This window comes from Nasonia vitripennis (assembly GCF_009193385.2).
Source record: "Nasonia vitripennis strain AsymCx chromosome 1 unlocalized genomic scaffold, Nvit_psr_1.1 chr1_random0006, whole genome shotgun sequence".
In the NCBI taxonomy this organism is placed as follows: domain Eukaryota; kingdom Metazoa; phylum Arthropoda; class Insecta; order Hymenoptera; family Pteromalidae; genus Nasonia; species Nasonia vitripennis.
This window is the reverse complement of record NW_022279593.1, coordinates 1,386,252-1,406,548: the sequence shown is the minus strand read 5'-3', so window position 1 is coordinate 1,406,548 and position 20,297 is coordinate 1,386,252. Positions and strand designations below refer to the sequence as shown.

General features: G+C 39.7%; 1 protein-coding gene across 2 annotated transcripts in view; it reads left to right on the top strand.

Moving 5' to 3' along the window:
* The window catches only part of LOC100116974 (neurabin-1), a 554,139-nt gene that overhangs the window by 522,857 nt on the left and 10,985 nt on the right, over window positions 1–20,297 (top strand). Inside the window, exon 12 of one of the 2 annotated variants that reach the window (XM_031932213.2) lies at window positions 8,648–8,806. The exons of the other annotated variant lie outside the window; for it this stretch is intronic. Coding sequence (XP_031788073.1) covers window positions 8,648–8,727 — 80 coding nt within the window. The 3' untranslated portion in view covers window positions 8,728–8,806. Of the gene's footprint in view, window positions 1–8,647; window positions 8,807–20,297 lie in introns of those variants that run through there. 2 annotated transcript variants of the gene reach the window in all.

Genomic DNA, 20,297 nt, shown 5'->3' with positions numbered 1-20,297 from the left:
GACTGTAGCACCCCTCTGGTGACACTTAGACCCCCCGATAACTGACCCTCTAAAGTCAGTCCTATACACTCTACACTCTTGCAGTGCCTGCGGTCGCCGATGACGGGATCCAGGTAATGTGCTTCAAGGTATGCACCATAGCCGAGCCCGTCATTGTTTAGAATCCTATGATCCAGCCGTGGGTTTCCTATTTCCGACGATGACACTTCCGACAGTTCCTGTGCCGCGGCTTTCTTTTCTCTCCAAAACGTGGTCGCTGGTGATCTACTACAGTAACCTGATCCATTCACTTGTAATCACTTGTAAAATAATTTAAAAAGGACGAATCTCTGCAATAACCCGACTCGCTTGAGTTTGTTTATGTTAAAAATATATTAATTTTGTTCTTTAACTATTTTAAACATAAAAATTTGGTTCTCTGTCTATTTATAATTTTTTTTTAATTTTTCTTCAATAAGATCTGTCTCTAATTATTATTTATAATTCTCAACACCTTTTTTTTGGATGACGTGATTATGAGATAGGCTTTGACGACTCTAAGCTATTACTTTAATTCGTTATATAAGTACTGTGTCCAATGAATTATTATGTCAAAATAAAAGTCGATTAGACTTACAGTTTTTTTTTGGCATTGACAATACTTGCAGGTGTTTATTAAATTAAAAACAGACGGATCTCAATAACCTGATTCACTTGAGTTTGTTTATGTTAAAAATATATTGATTTTGTTCTCTGTCTATTTTAAGCACATAAACATTTGCTTCTCTGTCTATTTTTGATTTTCAGTTTTATTCATAGATTGTGTACATATAATTTTTCTTGATTAAGATCTGTCTCCAATTATTATTTATAATTTTCAACACCTATTTTAGCATTAACGTGATTATGAGATGGGCTTGGACGACTCAATGCTATTACTTTAATTTGTTATTATAGTGCTGCGTCCGATAAATCATTATGTCAAAATAAAAGTAGATTAGACTTTTAGTTTTTTTGGCATTGAAAAAACACGCGGGTGTTTAACGACTACAGAAAATCTCACCTATCCTCCAAAGTCTTATTTCACTGAATAACGTTGATATTAAATGGATTTTAATTAATGTAACAAGTACAACAGCGTAGTGTTAAGATCAAAGAATCAGTTTAGCAAAACTAGAAGTCAATTAAAAATTAATGGAATATGGCAACAGCCAGAGATGGCATATAATATCGGCATATCGTTCACTGTAGAACTCAAGCCAGTTCTTCTGTGACTTTTAAACTCCTTAAATAAGTAGCAAAATGCTTTATACAGTGTTCTATTTAAATAGGAACTTGCTACAGCACAAGTCGTCCTCAAAAAGACTTTTTCTTAACCGAGCGCATGGACCGGATAAAGACGACACTATTAGCTTTATTTAATGGAGTACCTAACAGACGAATCAAAACTACTCTAAACGCATTTGTAACATAAAACATTAGTTTTAAAGAGTTTTACCGAATCATTCAAACTAGACTAGATTAAGACGACAGTAGTAGCTTTGTATGATAAGATAACTCAAAACCGGATTTAACGACCATGGCAAAATTTCTTGCCAATAGTGATATTGAACAAAAGCTAATGAGTTCAAATTATATATATACATATATATATGTATATATGTATATATATTTTATATATATATATATATATATATATATATATATATATATATATATAAGATTAAAATGGTGGCATGAGTGAGGGAAGTTTGGGTGAATAAATCAACGCAAAACACAATGAATTTCGCGGAAGAAAAAAGACGACTTGCCTCGGCGTAAAAACTCTCACGGAGTAGAGAGAAAAGCCGGGACAAGCCTATAGCTTTATTTTAGAAATAAGGAAATTATACAAAGAAAAGTGACTCTAGGATAGGCTAAACAAAAAGAGTGAAACGCAATTACAATGTACGCTTATACAAAAAAAGAGAGACTCTACTATATACAACAACAGAGAAAGAAACGCAAGTAACTTAATCCTATCGCCGCGAGGTACCTTTCGCACGCTGGAGAGCTCTCCTACCTTATTCGCAGAACGAGACGTGGACGGCGCGACGTAAAGCCTTGGCCGCACGTTGGTGGGATGCACCTTCCTCGGTCGCAGGACGCCTCGACGTCTCGAGGGAACCAATCCTGGACCACGGGCAGGCCTATTCAGCCCTGCCGTGTAGGTCGCAAACGCCGGGTGGAGATCGACACGGCGAGGAAGCTCGCACGTGGCCGAAATCCCAACACTCGAAGAATTCACACAATCCGCACACCGCACGCAAAATGCACACACACTACGCAACGCACGGTGATACAATAAAGAGTGTCGATCGTCCTGAAAAGGACGATGATGACGACTCTAATCGCACGAAATTTACAAAAAGGCTTTTGCAATCGCAAGTACAAAAGCGCAAAGTGTCAACTCACTACTCGAGAGGAGCTGTCAGAACTGAACTCTACGTGCTCCCTCGCGCCGGAGCCCGCGCAAACGGGAGAGGCCCACATCAGCGCGCGCATGCGCTCGCCGCGCTACGGCGCGAAATTTAAAATTCCCCTTCCCGCTCTTACATAATCCGAACAGATATTCTACGAGATTCTTTCTAAATCGAGGGTATTGGCCGGATTATGCCGACACTTCTAGCTTTAATTAAGAAGGTATTTTAGAACCGGATAATGACAACTATAAGAATATTCCCAAATAAAAAAGTCATGACCGGATGTTGCAAAGCCAAGATAGACGTTATGTGATTGGCTCATGTAGTGCACATGCGTCTAAGTTAGGAAGTCAAAATGTCTTTTAGGTTAGAGCGCGCAAAGCGCGCTGTTCTAACTCTAGTCGTAACAGAAATGGTTGATTTGAAGACTTTCCAAATCAAACTAATACATCGGATAAAGACGACATTATTAGGTTTATTTAATAATGTACCTCGAAACCATTTGATATCCACTGTAGCAATATTCCTAACCAATAATAGTAGTATTAAAATGTTTTTTCTAATGAATCGCAATAGGCCTGATAATAACGACACTTCTAGCTTTAATTAAGAAGGTACGTTGGAACTGGATAATAAAGACTATAAGAATATTCGTCACAAATACGGTAGTTTTAAAGACTCTTTCCAAATCAAACTTATAGACCGGACAAAGACCACACTATAAGCTTTATTTGATAAGATACCATGGTACCTGACTTGAAAAAGTATGAATCGTACAGTGATTTATTGAAATAATTTGTATGCCTTCAACCAACTGAAAGTTTCTATTTTCGTGTTTGCAAAAATTGCCCTAAAGATAATGAAATAAAAGAACTTATAGAAGAAGTATTTGAACAAAATGACATCAGAGAGATTTCTTACAAAGCTTGGATGAGCACAGATCGTTGCAGGCTGATGAATGTTATTAGCGATACTTCAGAATTTATCGATTTCTTAATAAAAACGCTTGAAAAAATTGTGCAACATGATTATATTGCTAAAATGCAAAGTAAATACTACTAGGAGTTGAAAAATAATTTCAAAGAAGGTGAATTACTAGTAACATTAGATTTTTCTGAAAATTATGCAGTCGTAATTCAAAATACTGTTCAAGGATTCTACTGGAATAATACAAATATTGCTATTCTCCCCTTAGTTGTATATTATAAAGACAGTGGATCCTTAAAAAATCTCTGTTTTATTGGTGTTTTAGAAAATAAAACTCATGATTCTATTTCAGTATACATGTTTCAAAAAAGATTGATTGAGTTAATTAAATTAAAAATTACAAGCGTCAACAATAGTACATTACGATACGTGCGACTTAAATGGTTCTTTTTTACACGGCGCAGTTAGCACCCGAGCGTAGCGAGTACGCTAAGCGCCGTGTAAAACTGAACCATTTAAGTCAAGAGTATCGTATAAAATTGTATAGCACAGACTGCTAAAATTCGCAAGTCTCGCCTATTCGCGACTAAAGTAATCCTTATTTGCACCATGAGGGTAGTGCACGAGCGTAGCGAGTGTGATAAACACGGTGCAAAAAACGACTACTTTAGTCACAAATAGGCGTGACTTAACAGCGGGTTTTAGCCACACTGTGCTATAAAATATATTATTTTACCGTTACAGCACCTCAACATTTTAAAAATAAGAAAAATTTCAAGAATTTATGCCTTCATGACAAAGATTTTGTAATTAATGCTGAATGGCACTTTTTTGCAACAGCTCATGGAAAAAGACCATGTGATGGCCTTGGTGGGATGGTCAAGAGTCAAGCTCGAAAAGCTTGCCTACAATTTGGGTCTCAGAGAAACATTTTGAATGCATCTGATTTTTATGAATGGGATCGGAATAAATTCGAATCAGTTAATTTTATTCAATGCAGTAATCATTACATCCAAACCAGTCAATTTTTGCAAGAAAGATTTAGTAATCTCAGAGCGGTTAAAGGTACACTTGAGTCCCATACATTTATACCAGATGTAGACTCGACTTTAAAAATAAGAACAAAAACTGTAACAGTATCTAATGCTTTCAACGTTTTAAAGATGAAATAAAATTCCGTATTAATAAATGATCATTAATTGATTTTTTTTGTGTACTATATATACACAAAGTCTGAATTTTTTGCTGCGGAAAAACTCATTTTCGTGAATTTATTTATAACGTTTGGAAAAATGTGGAGCGCATTCTTTTTAAAACTGGTTTTTATGTAAAATTTCCCGCTCTCTAACAATAAAAATTGAATGAATGTTTGGGGAAAAATGTGAAAAACACCTTTTCTATAAGGATGAAAAAATAAAAACATTGGTAATGACATCTATCAACCCGTGTAACTACGCACCCCAAGCTGACGTAAATCTTAGTTCGCTTTGTCTGTTAACTTTTAATAGTTTTTTTTAACTTAATAATCTTCTTCCGTGTCAATTTTTTTTAATCAAAATATGTTATTAATTTTATTAACACAATAAAAGTCCACATGCTTATATATTTTCATATTAGTACATCACTTTTCGGGAATGTCCGAACATAAAACGTGACTTGTGTGGACAAAGACAGATATTTGCTCTAGCACAATGGGTGTTGTGCAGACACTCCTATACATACTCTTACACACACACACAAAATAAACTCTCAGCTGACCATTAAGTACTTGGGAATCACCATAGACGCCAGACTAACGTTTAAGCAGCATCTTGAGAGGGCGAGCAATAAGGCAGCAAAAGTCGGTGCTGCACTATCGCGACTAATACCAAATGTAGGTGGGCCAACGCAGGGCCGAAGGTTACTTCTAGCCAGTGTAACTACATCAATTATGTTATACGGTGCCCCAATATGGGCGGACGCTATGTTGGTGAAGTCCTATGCACGAAAGCTGTCAACGGTTTATAGGAGAAGTGCATTGCGGGTCGCTTCTGCCTACCGAACAGTATCAGAAGATGCAGTGTGCGTTATTTCAAGTATGCCGCCTATTGACCTCTTAGCAACAGAACGAAAGAATATATACGAAGAAAACCGGCGTGGTGACAATACTCAAAAGGAAGTTTGGAAATCCGCAAAGGAACAAACCCTAGCTGAGTGGCAAAGACGGTGGGACTCCAGTGGAAATGGGCGATGGACGCACCGCCTCATACCATGTATTGTTGGCTGGACCAATATACGACACGGGGAAGTGAATTACTTACGCAGTTTTTGAGCGGACATAGGTGCTTTCGAGCCTACCTACACTGATTCCAGATAGTGGATAATCCAAATTGCTCAGTATATTTGGAAGCTAACTAAGATGCGGAACATCTCTTCTGCAACTGTTCGCGATACGAAATGGAACGAGAGGGACTCGAGCAGTATCTTCAGGCTAGGGTGACCCCTGAGTCAATGAGGACAGCTATGCTAGCGTCGAAAAATGGCTGGTGCGCAGTAAACAACTACGTAAGGTCTATGATCAAAGAGGTTAGAAATGACGAAGAGAATAGAAGGGAAGAACATGGCGAAACAACTGTTGCTAGACGAAGGCCACTAGGTAATAGATACAAAACGCTCCTCGGACTGATGCAGAGGAACGTAGGTCACAGAGTTGAGCTCTCACTCCCCTGCCCGATGCAGAGGAACATAGGAGCTAGGGTTGAGTACCTCTAAGTGCTCCTCAGACCGATGCTGAGGAACGTAAGTAACTGAGTTGATCCCAGACTCCCTCACCCGATGTAGAGGAACGTAGGTATCGGGGTTGAGTCTGTCCAGAGGACCGCCAGTCGATGCTGCTCGAAGTAGACGACCGGAGGATGCGGTAGGAAGCAGACGGCTGAACGATGCAGAAGGAAGAAGACGGCAGGACGATGCAGAATGAAGAAGACAAGTTTGATCCTAAACCCCTAATCACCTTGGTGGATGGGGGATGTACGGAAATGTCAAACTTCAAAGGAGAAGCCAAAAAAAGGCTAGTTAACGGGCCCCACGAAAGTATTGTTCAACGATAGTACCTGTAGGGATCCGGTCCGGAGGGCAACTTGTGCAGAGATTGCTCTGCCTACATAAAAAAACACACAGACATGTATAATTCCAATATTTCAATGTAGTATGTAATGTTTAATTATTATTTTGTCGTAATAATATATATTTTTGTTGCTATTTTTACACTTTAATCATCTGTTATCGTTTTCAATTGTTATTTATATACAGATTTACTGAACCATTATAAAAATTAATTTAAATATTTGATAATAGTACCTATTGAAAATAGTATATTGTGCAAATAGAGAGGAAAATTGGCTTTTTCTAGCGAGGGTAATGGGAGTTCAGGGCGCCGTAGGCGCCTGAGACGCACACGAGTGCTCAAAACATCACACGAGTCTAAAAAAGCCACTCCCCCCTTGTTGTATACCGTACTTTTTTTGATAAGTGCATGAATAGGCCACTTTTTATGCATTTAAAAGGAGTAGAAAATTCCTCCGAGAAAAAATTACTCCATTGGGAAGAACAAATTTTTTTGTAACACATGCACAATGTCCGCGTTTTTTTTTTTTACCTAAAATTAGGGACCAAAGTAGTCGTTTTCCGACCAGCAAGCAAAAAAATGCAGCAGAAAATCAGTACATGCGTTACAAAAAATATGGTGTGGACCAAGGGCTAAGCGAGCTTTTTGGCCTTGTGTGGTTGCAGTACTCGTCTGCGGCTCGTAAACGCCCTCACCTTCGGCTCGGGCTAACTCACATTGTTTCGTACTGCAAACTCCGCACTCGGCCTAAAATGCCCACTTTACGTCCTTAGTACACAATATACTATTTCCTCCCAGAAAAATTTACTCCCTAGGGCGAGAAAAATTTTTTTCCTCCCAAGGGAGTAATTTTTTCCTCCCGCTGCTAAGAAAAACTCGATTTTCCATTCATTTTACATGGATGGAAAGTGGTCTTTTCATGCACGTATCATAATAAAGTATTTTTCATGATACGTGCACGAAAAAAAAAGCCACTTTCCATGCATGTAAAATGCGGGGAAAAAATGCGGGAATGCATGCAGCGGGAAGAAACTACTGAAAAAAATTACTCTTTAAAAGTCTTTCTAAAAGTCTTTTCCTCCCAAGGGAGTAGTTTTTTTCTCACTCTGCAGCCTATATCCGATGGATGTGTGTGTCTATATAAGTATTTCAAAATTTTCAAAATTTTTGAAATTTTCAATAAACTATTGTTTTACTTTGTAAATTCCTCGAACTTCCCATTCCTGCCATATGCATGACAAATGGCCTATTCGTGCACTTATCATGAAAAGTACGGTGTGCAACAAGGGGGGAGTGACTTTTTCAGACTTGGGTGATGTTTTTTCATCACCCTCGCTAGAAAAAAGCCAATTTTCCCCCCTAGTTGCACAATATAATATTTGTATCTTATCTTATCGCATCACAAACTATATTAAAATGATAAAATATTATATTGACATATTTTATACAAAAAAATTAATTTTCACATATTTTATTCCTGTAAAACCTGCTCCACAATGAAAAATAATAACTAACATATATGATCCGCAAGCGAAGCGAGCGTTATTTGCTAGTAAATTAAATACATCTATTTTTTGTAATTGTTTTCACAGCTTCCAATTTACCTGGACCAAATTTTGAAAATGGTTTTTGGTAGGAATGTATTTTTTTTAACTATCCTATCATACCTGTCTACACCATTAAGTAGTTTTTTATTTATAAAATACATAAAGTTTTGTGGAATAAATTCAAAAGAAATACCGATTGACGGACAGGCGGACATTTTTTAAGTTCTTTTATTGCTAAAAACTAATTGAAATTTGATACATTTGACATTTTTTTGGTAACCTGAATGATTTATGTTCAAAGAACATTTCTACCGTGAAATAGATTTAATTTTTCTCTTTATAAAAGTTTTGGAGGGTTTTTACAAACCGACCAAATAAAAATTTTAATATAATGTAGATAACTGTTCTCAATAAATAAAATTAAATAAACATACATGGTTGTACTTGGAGATAATGCACATTTCTGTTTCTTGACTTGAAAATCAAAATTACTGGCAGCAGGATTTAATGTTCGTTTTCTTTGACTATATTTTTTAAATGCCAGTATCAGTAGAGTTATTAACGTTGAAAATATGCAATGTACAATAATACTTGAGATAATAAGCAGTGATACCTTTCATTTTCAGGGTCTGCAGCTAAATTTCTTGTAGGTATTGCATCTTTCTTTAGCTTTAACACTATTGGTTTACCAGGTATACACAAATGACTTGTATCAAGAAAAAAGTCATCTAAGAAATGTATAGAACACACACGTGCTACACAAATATATAAATTGATTTATTTTATTGATTGTATTATTTGTTTATATTTATATACTATATATTCCACTATTACTATATATATTCCAATATGGCGTCGTTTCGGACGTGCGCAGAACGAGTCAAAAATAAGTCCGCGATCGGAACACACCTTGTATTTTTTATACATCATGTATTTGATTACAAAATATGGTTTATTTTAAGAAATTTATATTGTTTAATATTAATTTATCTTCCCTACTGAATAAACTCATGTGAGTGCTCTTTACATAAAGAAAATGATTACTTTAAAATTTTCGTCATTCCATATCAACAAACCCATCCCTTTTATCTGTATCGAATCTGCAGATTACATCTTGTGATATGCATGAATACATACAGCATTCGTCATTTCATATTCACAAACAAATATCTTTAAAAGACGATCATATCTGCACAAATAATTATTTCCAGCATCCCTTTCATCTGGATCTAATCTTAAGATCACCTCTGATAATGTATGTAAAATATACATATTGTTACGTCATAGGTTAAATAAGAAAATAATACAAATTTAAATAAAATAGAATGACGACGCAACTGCGTTACAAAAAAAAATTTTCCGTAGGGCTTAAGAGCAGGCGAGCGTACGGACAGCGCAATCAGGCAGTCCGAAGAAATATCGGATCGGTATACGGCGAGCAGCGGCCCTATCGTAGAATTTGTGTGCAGCCGGGAAAAAACCAATCATCTGGAGAAATTGCGAGCGACAATCTGGCGTTTCGAACTTTGTGCTGCGTCGCAGAATGCAAAGCCGTGCAAAGCAAATGTTAAATTTTAAAAGTAGAATATTTATAATGAATAAAATAAAAATTTAGATTCATATAAAGTATGGACAGTTGAAAAGTATTAAGTTGCAACTGTGCAAATTTTATTTATTTTAAAGATAAAGTAGAATTCGTATTCGTGGCGTAGAAAAAAATGTATACTCGCACAGGTTTTACGATATGATTTTAGTTAAATAGATAGTTTATAATAAACTAGTTAGAAATAGCAGCTAGGTTATAATAATAATATCAAGATTAAATAATAATAGAACATTATAATAAAGTTTGAAATTAAAAAATATATATACAGGGTGGACCATTTTAATCTATTATGGGAAATATCTCAGATTTATGGTTGGATACAGAAAAATCTTTTAGACAAAAGTTGTAGAGGTCAAAGGGGTCAACTTTTGGTACCAACAACTTTGACCTTGAACTTGTTTTTGAAGGTCATTTCAAGGACAAGATCATTTTTTTAAATAGGAAGACCTACTATTGACTCCGGATTTGAAAAGTGCAGAAAATTTTACGTTCAAAATGATATTTTGAACAAGGTCACGGAAGGTCATATGATGGTCAAATTTACGAAAATTGTTAAATAATGTGTGTTAGCTCGGAATAACGATTGGAAACATCAAAATGTTTTTAAAAAACGTTGTCAAGGGTGGAGCGTTTCACTTTCTGGTTGCAATAACCTTGACCTTATATTTGGTTCTCAAGGTTATGTCAAGGTCAAAGTGATTTTTCAAGCGAGAACCCCTGCTTTTGATCTCCGATTTGGTAAAAATAAGAGAATGCCCGTTGGAAATGCTAATCAAGGTCATGGTAAGGTCGTGTCAAGGCCAATTTACTGTGCGCTTCAAAAGTTAAAAATAAATATTTGAAGGTCAAAAGACATCAAAGACCTTGAACATCTGTCTAATTTTGAGGTAAAATTATCTTTATAAATGGTTTTCTCGCGATTTTGGATACTTATCCGTTAGCCCGCCGCTCAAGCACGATCTCTAACACGGATAGTAATATTTGCACAGGTGGTACTTAGATGCACAACTATGAATGTAGCAATACCCTTATCGAACCGTCACCGTCCGGTAAGACTTCACGGTGATTTTCACTCGCAAGATCCAACTACGAAGACGGCTCGCTAAGATTATTAAAAAAATATTCGAATATATTCTCTCGACGTGCAACCCGTACTCGAACGGTGACGGTTCATTTATTTTTATACAGTAGTTAATTTTGTAAAAATATAAAATGGCTGATTACCCCCCAAATGAAATTGTGGACATGATTATAATTTTAGGAGAGTACCGAGGTGTTTATGTTCGTGCAGCACTTTACGCTGAACGTTATCCAAATAGGCGACATCCAACTTACATTACCATTCGATGTCTAACCAATAGAGCTCGAGAAGGACGATTACATCGTGAACGTCGTCACCACGAGTATGGAGAAAATGACAATCGTGTTTTAACAGTTCTCGCAGTCGTTCACCTTAATCCTCACATTAGCTCTCGAGAAATTGAAAGACAACATGGAATACAAAAATCAACAGTTCTTAGGATCCTCAAAGCCCAAAGGTATCACGCTTACCACATCACATTAATTCAAGAACTAACGCTTCGGCATTTTGCACAACCTCTTCATTTTTGTTAATGGGCATTACAGCATCCAGAGTTGTTCACATTTGTTATGTTTTCAGATGAAGCAACTTTTAAAAACACCGGGGAACTAAACAGACATAACTGTCATTACTGGTCAGATGTGAATCCACTTTGACACAGAACAGTTGATAATCAACATCGTTGTAGTTTAAACGTTTGGTGTGGAATTGTAAATGGATATGTAATTGGTCCTTATTTTTTTAACGGTATTGTCAACCAACACAATTTTTTGGAATTTTTGAGAGACCATTTACCTGGCTTGCTTGAAGATGTCGATTTAGAGACCGGGCAAAGAATGTGGGTGCAATTGGATGGTGCACCACCACATTTTGCACGGATTGTAAGAACCTTTCTTAACGAACGGTACCCAAACCAATGGATTGGACGTGGAGGTCCAGTTGCATGGCCTCCTAACTCGCCTGACCTAACTTCACCTGACTTTTACCTTTGGGGATATTTGAAAAACACTTGTTACGAACAGCAACCAACGACACGAGAAGACATGATGCAACGCATACGAACAGCTTGTGCAAAAATTCCAAGAAATGTCTTGCTTTCCACGGTAAGACATTTTTTTAGAAGAATTCAACTTTGTATCGACGCAAACGGTCGTCAGTTTGAGCACATACTCAATGGTTAGAAGTGAGAGGCAAGGGGACTCACGTTAAACAAGCACCTCAGTGAGAGGCAAGGGGACTCATGTTAAACAAGCACCCCAGTGAGCGGCGAGGGGACTCACGATAAACAAGCACCCCAGTGAGAGGCAAGGGGACTCACGTTAAACAAGCACCCCAGTGAGAGGCAAGGGGACTCACGTTAAACAAGCACCCCAGTGAGAGGCAAGGGGACTCACGTTAAACAAGCACCCCAGTGAGAGGCAAGGGGACTCACGTTAAACAAGCACCCCAGTGAGAGGCAAGGGGAACTCACTGTAATAAAGCACCCCAAAGGAAACATAATCATATTACGTCCACGTCGTTGTTTCTGGGTAACGCTAAAAATAGGAAGTAAAAAGCTTTGAGAAAGTCATAGGTACTTGGCTGATTTTCTATCTTTTAAAAAATGTAAAATACCAAGTGAGAAAGATTTGTCTTAAAAAAATTAATGGATTTCATGTAATTTTTTGATATTTTAGGCTAATTTTACCTCAAAATTAGACAGATGTTCAAGGTCTTCTTATGTCTTTTGACCTTCAAATATTTATTTTTAACTTTTGAAGTGCACAGTAAATTGGCCTTGACACGACCTTACCATGACCTTGATTAGCATTTCCAACGGGCATTCTCTTATTTTTACCAAATCGGAGATCAAAAGCAGGGGTTCTCGCTTGAAAAATCACTTTGACCTTGACATAACCTTGAGAACCAAATTCAAGGTCAAGGTTATTGCAACCAGAAAGTGAAACTCTCCACCCTTGACAACGTTTTTTAAAAACATTTTGATGTTTCCAACCGTTATTCCGAGTTAACACACATTATTTAACAATTTTCGTAAATTTGACCATCATATGACCTTCCGTGACCTTGTTCAAAATATCATTTTGAACGTAAAATTTTCTGCACTTTTCAAATCCGGAGTCAAAAGTAGGTCTTCCTATTTAAAAAAAATGATCTTGACCTTGAAATGACCTTCAAAAACAAGTTCAAGGTCAAAGTTGTTGGTACCAAAAGTTGACCCCCTTTGACCTCTACAACTTTTGTCTAAAACATTTTTCTGTATCCAACCATAAATCTGAGATATTTCCCATAATAGATTAAAATGGTCCACCCTGTATATATATATATATATATATATATATATATATATATATAAAATAATTTTGAATTGATTGCAATAGTAAATTAAAATCATAGTTGATAATTATTGTTATATATAAGCAAAAATGTAAAATCGGCAAGGCTAGGAAAATAGCGTGGGTAGGACCGAAGGTGGAGCGGAAAAAGATCGGAAGAGGCGGAGCAGCGATGCTATAGGTCGATGGCCGATACAGAGGGCGCAGATGCGGATCCAAAGGGATGGACCTATGGAAAAGATCCGACGCGGGGGCGAAGGGAAGAAGAGCGCGCGGAGAAAAATTCAGTCTGGTATGAGAGTCTCGTCGAGGAGTTCAGCCGAGGTGGCTGATCCCAAGCAACATATAAGTTTTAAAGTTTTGTATTTCAAAGCCGTGGTGGCTGTGTTCCGAATAAGAATTTGTCTAAGTTTTTCTTTTTAGAAAAAAACAGAATATTGAAGAGCAATCAAATCAAAAGAATAAAGTTTCATTCATTTTAACCAAATTTCAAGTCCAATAAGAAGGGAGGAATTTACAATCCAGTAATTCTGAATTTACTGCAATCTTGAAAAAGAATAGTAAGTGAAAATTATATACGTTAATTAATAAATATTTAAAGGTTTGGGAATTTGTAAAGTGAGCAGGCTTTGAACGCTGCCGCTTATTTTACAAATATATTTTGGGAGAACTTGTCGAGTTGCCTGGAGGGTTGACTGGACTTCGCTTGTCGGAGGCCTTTTGACCTACAGTTCAACGAGACCTGTACATTGGTTTGGGGAGGGTTTTGAATAAATTTACGCGGAATATTAAAATAAATACGGGAGCGACTCCATCCCGAGTTCAGCGGAAGCTGACTCAAAACGGAGAATATTACATTTTGCGCCGAAGTTCGGACGTAACAATGTATATCTATGTGTAGCATATGACCTATAAACAATTTCAGATTAAAAATACGAATAAATACATTTACCATATTTTTGTGAGTAGATTATTATTTATAGCATCCGACATATCTGGACCAATCTACCTATGTTGTATGGTATATGTATACGTATACATTATTAGTAATTAATTACTTGAAAAATGACATAAATATATTATTTTATATCCGTATGTGAATATAGCTGATTTATGTAAAATGTTTCTTGACTCGGTCACTTTTTGTAAACCATTTTTTATTAAGAATGATTACTAAATCGATTTTTTTTTCATTTTTTGCGGTAGTATAATGTATTGATGTTTTTGGCAGGTATCTATCATGACATAATCGTCATTTCGGAATGATTTACTAGTTTTGATGAATTTTGACAAAATTGCTCATTTTATTGTTTTAATATAGTGTAACGGGGTGTGAATTCGATCAACGAATAACTCGTAGAACGACTGGATCGCGTTCCCTCGGTGCGGCGGAGGATTCCTCTCCGCCCGCGAAACACCTCCGTTGCATGCAGCTGTTTCAGCTGCTTCTGTTTGCTGGGTCTACCCGCCGCCTGGCGCGTGCTCGGCTGCTCAACTGCGTTAAATAAGTGCTATTAAATAACGCCCGCGGAGACGGCGGTATTCGCAGGAAGGAACAGGGATCGGAAATAAGCGAACGAGGTTTAGAAATGACGACCACTCACGTAAAATAAAAAGACTAAGGTTATATTTGTCAGTCGCGAAATAAACGTGAAGTTACAATAAAGAAACAATAATACGCGAGTCGCCGACAACTTTGCGACTCGCCGCGACGCTAGAATATTCGCGCTCGCACGTGTGTATCGACGTGAAGGTCGCGCTCGCCGGATCACCCTCCCATGGATGATATCCACTCACACAGGCACTCTCTCTCATGCACTGCGCGCCACACAAACCTTCTCTCTTTCGTCGAAGACGCTCGTAGTCCTGGACAGGCCGCAAGACTTCGTAATAATTCTGGACCGCTAGGCTAAGGCTGGGGTCACCTGGCTCCGCGTCACACTCACACACACAAAATGCACCTCGAATCGCTGGACACAGCACAGCACAAACGATATCGCGAGACTTTTGAATTTGCTAGCGAAGTCGCGTGTTTATCTAGCGAAGGCCGAGAGCTATCTGAGCGCGCTCCTGAAGGATTAGCCCGCGCGCTCGCTCTCTCTCTATCTCTTTCGCGCGTTTTGCTGCTTTATTTCACCTACGCGCCCATCAAGAAGTACGTGCATGTGGCTGTTCTTGATTTTTCTTTGAAAGGGGAACAGCACCTTTAAATGAATAATCATAATTTTTCATCAAAAATATTTTAAAAATCATAGAGAGAGAATTCACACATCATATGTGTGCGTGCGTGTGTGTGTGTGTGTTGTTTTTTATGTGCTGTAGGCAGAGCAAGCTCAAACTGATTCTTTGATCTTAACACTACGCCATTGTACTTGTTGTATTAATTAAAATCCATTTAATATTAACGTTATTCAGTAAAATAGGGCTTTTTGGAGGTTGGGTGATATTTTCTGTAGTCGTTAAACACCTGCGTGTATTATTAATGCCAAAAAAACTAAAATTCTAATCTACTTCTATTTTGACATAATGATTTATTAGACGCAGCACTATCATAACAAATTAAAGTAATAGCTCTGAGTCGTTCAAGCCCATCTCATAATCACGTTAATGCTAAAATAGTGCGACGGTACGTTGTCCATCGCAAAGCTGCCTTTTCCGAAAAAATAATAATTGCGTTTCGCAATTATTAATGCAAGTGTATTTTTTTTTTGTTTGTGTATGAGGGAAAGAAGAAGAGCATCGACGGAGACGACAAGGAATTCGCTAACCAGCGAGAAGCCGCTGAGTGTTTGAGGAAAACCAGCGAAGGGAGAGGATTCGAAGAATGAGTGCCGCGGGCGCGAAAATGTAGTACTGCGGCGACAGAGCCCCGTATTATGTACGTAAGTATGAATGAAAGAGAGAGATAGAGAGATTTAGATTTTTTTTAGATTTATATGTTTTTATTGTTGTACATTATGTTGTACATATTTAAATATAGTAAAAATACAGATAAGATCAACAATTGTTGTGTAAGTGATAGTGTGAAGAGTAAATGGAATGAGGTGAAATGAGATGGATGGGTGTGTATGTTTGTGTCATGTTTGTGTGTTTTCCAATTTAAAGAAATATGATTTAGCTGTTTGTTTAAAGTGTGATATGGATAGTGTGTTGCGAAGGTGAGATGGTAGGCTATTCCAGAGGCAGGAAGCACTGATGAAAAATGAGTTCCTCAGCGTCTCCGTTCTGAAGGACGGGATCTCCAGGGGGGTCACCTCACCCCTTACAGGCCTGAGCGCGACGTGGAAATCAAAATAGGCTAATAGGTAGATAGGTACGGAGGTGTTGAACATTTTCCTTAGAAAACAGGCCATGAAGTATTTCCTACGTCCGGCGGTGGTAAGCCATTGCAACTCACGCCTATAAGGGGAGATGTGCTCGTCTCTCCTTACACTGTAGATATAACGGATCCCCGTGTTGACAAGCCTCTGCAGCCTCAAGTCAAGTTCCTGTGTCAAGTCACAGTAAGCCAGTGAACAGTAATCGATGATGGGAAATAGGAGTGCTTGCACCAAGTGTTGGCGCAACCTAAGGTTAGTGCTCTTCCTAAAGAAATAGAGACGGTACATTAAAGAGTGAGCACGTTTACAAACTTGCGTAACGTGCTCTTTCCACGTGAGTTTGGAGTCTAGCACCAAACCCAGATTGCGCACCGATGATTCGTAGTCGACCCGGGCTCCCCCTATATTTATATAGGTGTTAGCAGTAGTAGGTAGAGCATTTATATAGTAGGGGGAGCCCAGGACGATTGCCTTAGTCTTAAGGACATTAAGTTTAAGACTATTTGATGCAGCCCAACCCATTATCCTCTCGGCGTTAGCACTCATCCTGACAGAGCAGGAATCAAGCTCCTCGAGGTGGCATTGGCTGTAGATCTGCAGGTCATCCGCATAGATTAGATGGGACACATCTGAATCTAGGCAAAAACCAATATCATTGATGTACAACGCGAACAACAGGAGGCCTAAAACTGATCCCTGTGGAACACCGGTGTTTAATGGTAGAAAAGTTGAGAGCTCGTTGTTGTCACCAATGACGGCCTGTTCTCTTCCCGTGAGGTAAGATGCAAGCCAGCAGATAACCTGCTTGGAAAAGCCGAAAGAGGATAGCTTCCCTAGTAGCTTGACGTGACACACAGTATCAAACGCCTTGCTAAAATCAAATAGAAGTAGCAGAGTGACCCTCTTCCTGTCTATCCCAAGCCTGACATCATCAGTCAGCTTGATTAAGCCAGACTGCGTACTGTGGCCAGTGCGAAAGCCAGTGGAAATTGTCAAGGTTAAGTCTTGTTTCAAAATATTCAGAGATTTGCTTGTGCACCAGCCACTCTAGCGCCTGTTTAGTGCTCTTACGATCGATGATTTCCAGGCTGAAGGAAAGCATGCCTCGCTCAGAGACAGGTTAAAAATTTGACAAAGTAAAGGAGCGAGTACACTGGGAGAAAAGTAGGGGCGCTGTCGACCTAAAACGTGTCGCGCAGCGCGCCGCGTCTCCAGATATGCTGGTTATGCTATGCAGTACGCGGGCGCTCTGCTTCACCAGTGTTGTAGTTGAACAGTCCTCTCTGTTTGGGCGCGTGACTCGTATCGCTAGACACTAGGTTAGTGGCGCTACTCTTTCACTTTTTTCCCAGTGTATTGGCAGTGCTTTGGAGATTACAACCTGTGGGATGCCATGAGGAGAAGAGAGAGGGAGAGAGAGAGAGAGAGAGAGAGAGAGAGAGAGAGAGAGAGAGAGAGAGAAAGAGAGAGAAATCACACATCATGTGTGTGTGTGTTGTTTTTTTTATGTGCTGTAGGCAGAGCAAGCTCTGCACAAGTGGCCCTCCGACACCGGATCCCCACAGGTACTATCGTTGAACAATACTTCCGTGGGGACCGTTAAATAGCCTTTTTGGCTCCTCCTTTGAAGTTTAACATTTCCATACATCCCCCATCCACCAAGGTTATTACGGGTTCAGGATCAAACTCGTCTTCTTCATTACATCGTCCTGCCAACTGCTTCCTGCAGCATCGTCCAGTCGTCTACTTTGAGCAGCATCAACCAGTCATCCTCTGGACTCAACCCCGACACCTACGTTTCTCTGCATCGGGCAGGGGAGTAAGAGCTTAACTCTATGACCTACGTTCCTCTGCCTCATATATATATATATATATATATATATATATATATATATATATATAGTGAATTCAGCCGACAAAATCCAGGAGGTCGCCGAGGCTCTCGACAACCGTCGGAGCTAAAAAAAAAAAAAAAATTAACGCAAAGCATCGAAAAAGCAGTCGGACGATTAAACAAGGAAGGCTTCGACTGCAAGGCAAGTCACAAGAAATCCACAAAGTCCATCTGGGCCCACAAAGTCGATCTTCGGCCCTCAAAGTCTATCTGGACCAACGAAGCCCATCTGTGCCAACCCACAAGCAGCAACACCCGACGGCGCGGACAAACCACCGACGAGCCAAGCAGCTCAGCAGCCGTCGCTACAATCAGACAACCGGAGCCAGCACCAGCCTGCACGCGCAGTACAGTTGTCGGCGCGGACCAGCCGCCGACACGCGCGAGTAACCAGCCAGCCCCAGCAGCGTCACCAGCAACCAGCATGGACAGGGTCATCGCAGTCGCGTTCAGCTTTCTGTAAGTCCCTCTTATTAAATATCCACGTAGCTTGGCTTCCGGGAACGAATTCAAATACCCATACATATTTTCGCGAGCGCCAAAATAGCTACAGTGTAAAGTCCGCTTACCATACATCAAAGCAAAAAAAAATATTATGGCACCCCCAAAAATAATTAGCGCGGCAAGGAGCGCGCTCCGACTTGGCGCACGCAGCAAGGCCAGAACATCAGGTGCAGAGAGCGATCCGCAAGATACGCGAAAACAATTAAGCCGGGCAAATCGGATATTTAAAATACACCAGAAAATGCCGCCGAATTATTAAAGAGGAGTAACGCGTACGTACGTTAAGCTCCGCAGTATTAGAGTCAAGTGGTTCAGAAAACGAGATACACCGCACAAGAATGACGCGAAATTGGAGCACGGCTCAGAAACAGCTACTCGAAAATAGCAGCATGGTTCCGCGAAGAACCGAACAATCCAATCAAACGGATGAAGAAAGCCGCGAATTAATCGATATAAGGGCAAACAGCCCGGCATTATCATACGCGGGATTACCGCAGAGCCCTCAATCTAGTAAGATCGACATGAAAAATCTTGAGAGTAGATTTGAGGAATTGCGCTTAGATCAGTCCGTGCAAGTAGATAACCCGTGGGGACCAATCGGACAGCCACTAGAAACCCCTGAACGCCTGGCGATAAATGCTAGATGTCAGCAAAATATCGCGAATTTGTGCGGCATGAAAAACATAGTGTGGGGCAATAACGATTTAATCACTGACGACCCCAAGCCTCAAGACTACGGTTTACCCACGGCCACCGATAGTACGCAATTCGTGGGTCTCCCACCCGTGTTACCGATAGACAACTTAGGGCAAAAAGAAACAGACGGAGGAATGGTACGCGCGGAACCAGTTATTGTAAACGCGGCGGGCACGTCAGAGCTTCGCTTGTCCAGGGAACAACTCCAAAGAATAATTAAAGAGTCGATCCGGCAGTATAGTGAAGAAGAGGGCTCAGTACTCGGTGATAAGGCAAGCCGACGATATCGGGTCCGCGAAGGCAATACTAAACAACGCGGAAGCACGTACGCGGAAAAAACACCGAGACGCGACGAAAAGACACCCGACAGGCGAGAAAGGTCGCGCGAACGAAGAACGATAAGACGGCAATCGGAGAGGCGCGAGGCAGGGAAAGATACGGAAAGAGCGACAGTCAGAGAAAAATCAGAGACGACGCACGTAGTCAGAATATCTCGCGAGAAATTCGCAGAAACAAGTACGAGCCCCATAGCATCCGACGCTCACCGTACCGCGAAGCGGACGCAAATTCGGACAGAACCCGGAAAATGCACCTCGCCCAGCCGAGGATTTATGCGATATAACGGCCACGCAACATCGAGACGCGCACATAATGCGCATTACGCGGATACGGAATCGGACAGCGAAGACGATTTTGAGACAGAAACAAACGACGAGCTGGAGACAAGACGAGACGGAGCGCGCACATACGATGACTACTCGAGCGAAACACACGACAGCGAATATGAGAGCAGCCCAGGCACCCGACCAGATCGCGCGATATACGAATTAGTCACAAGCGCA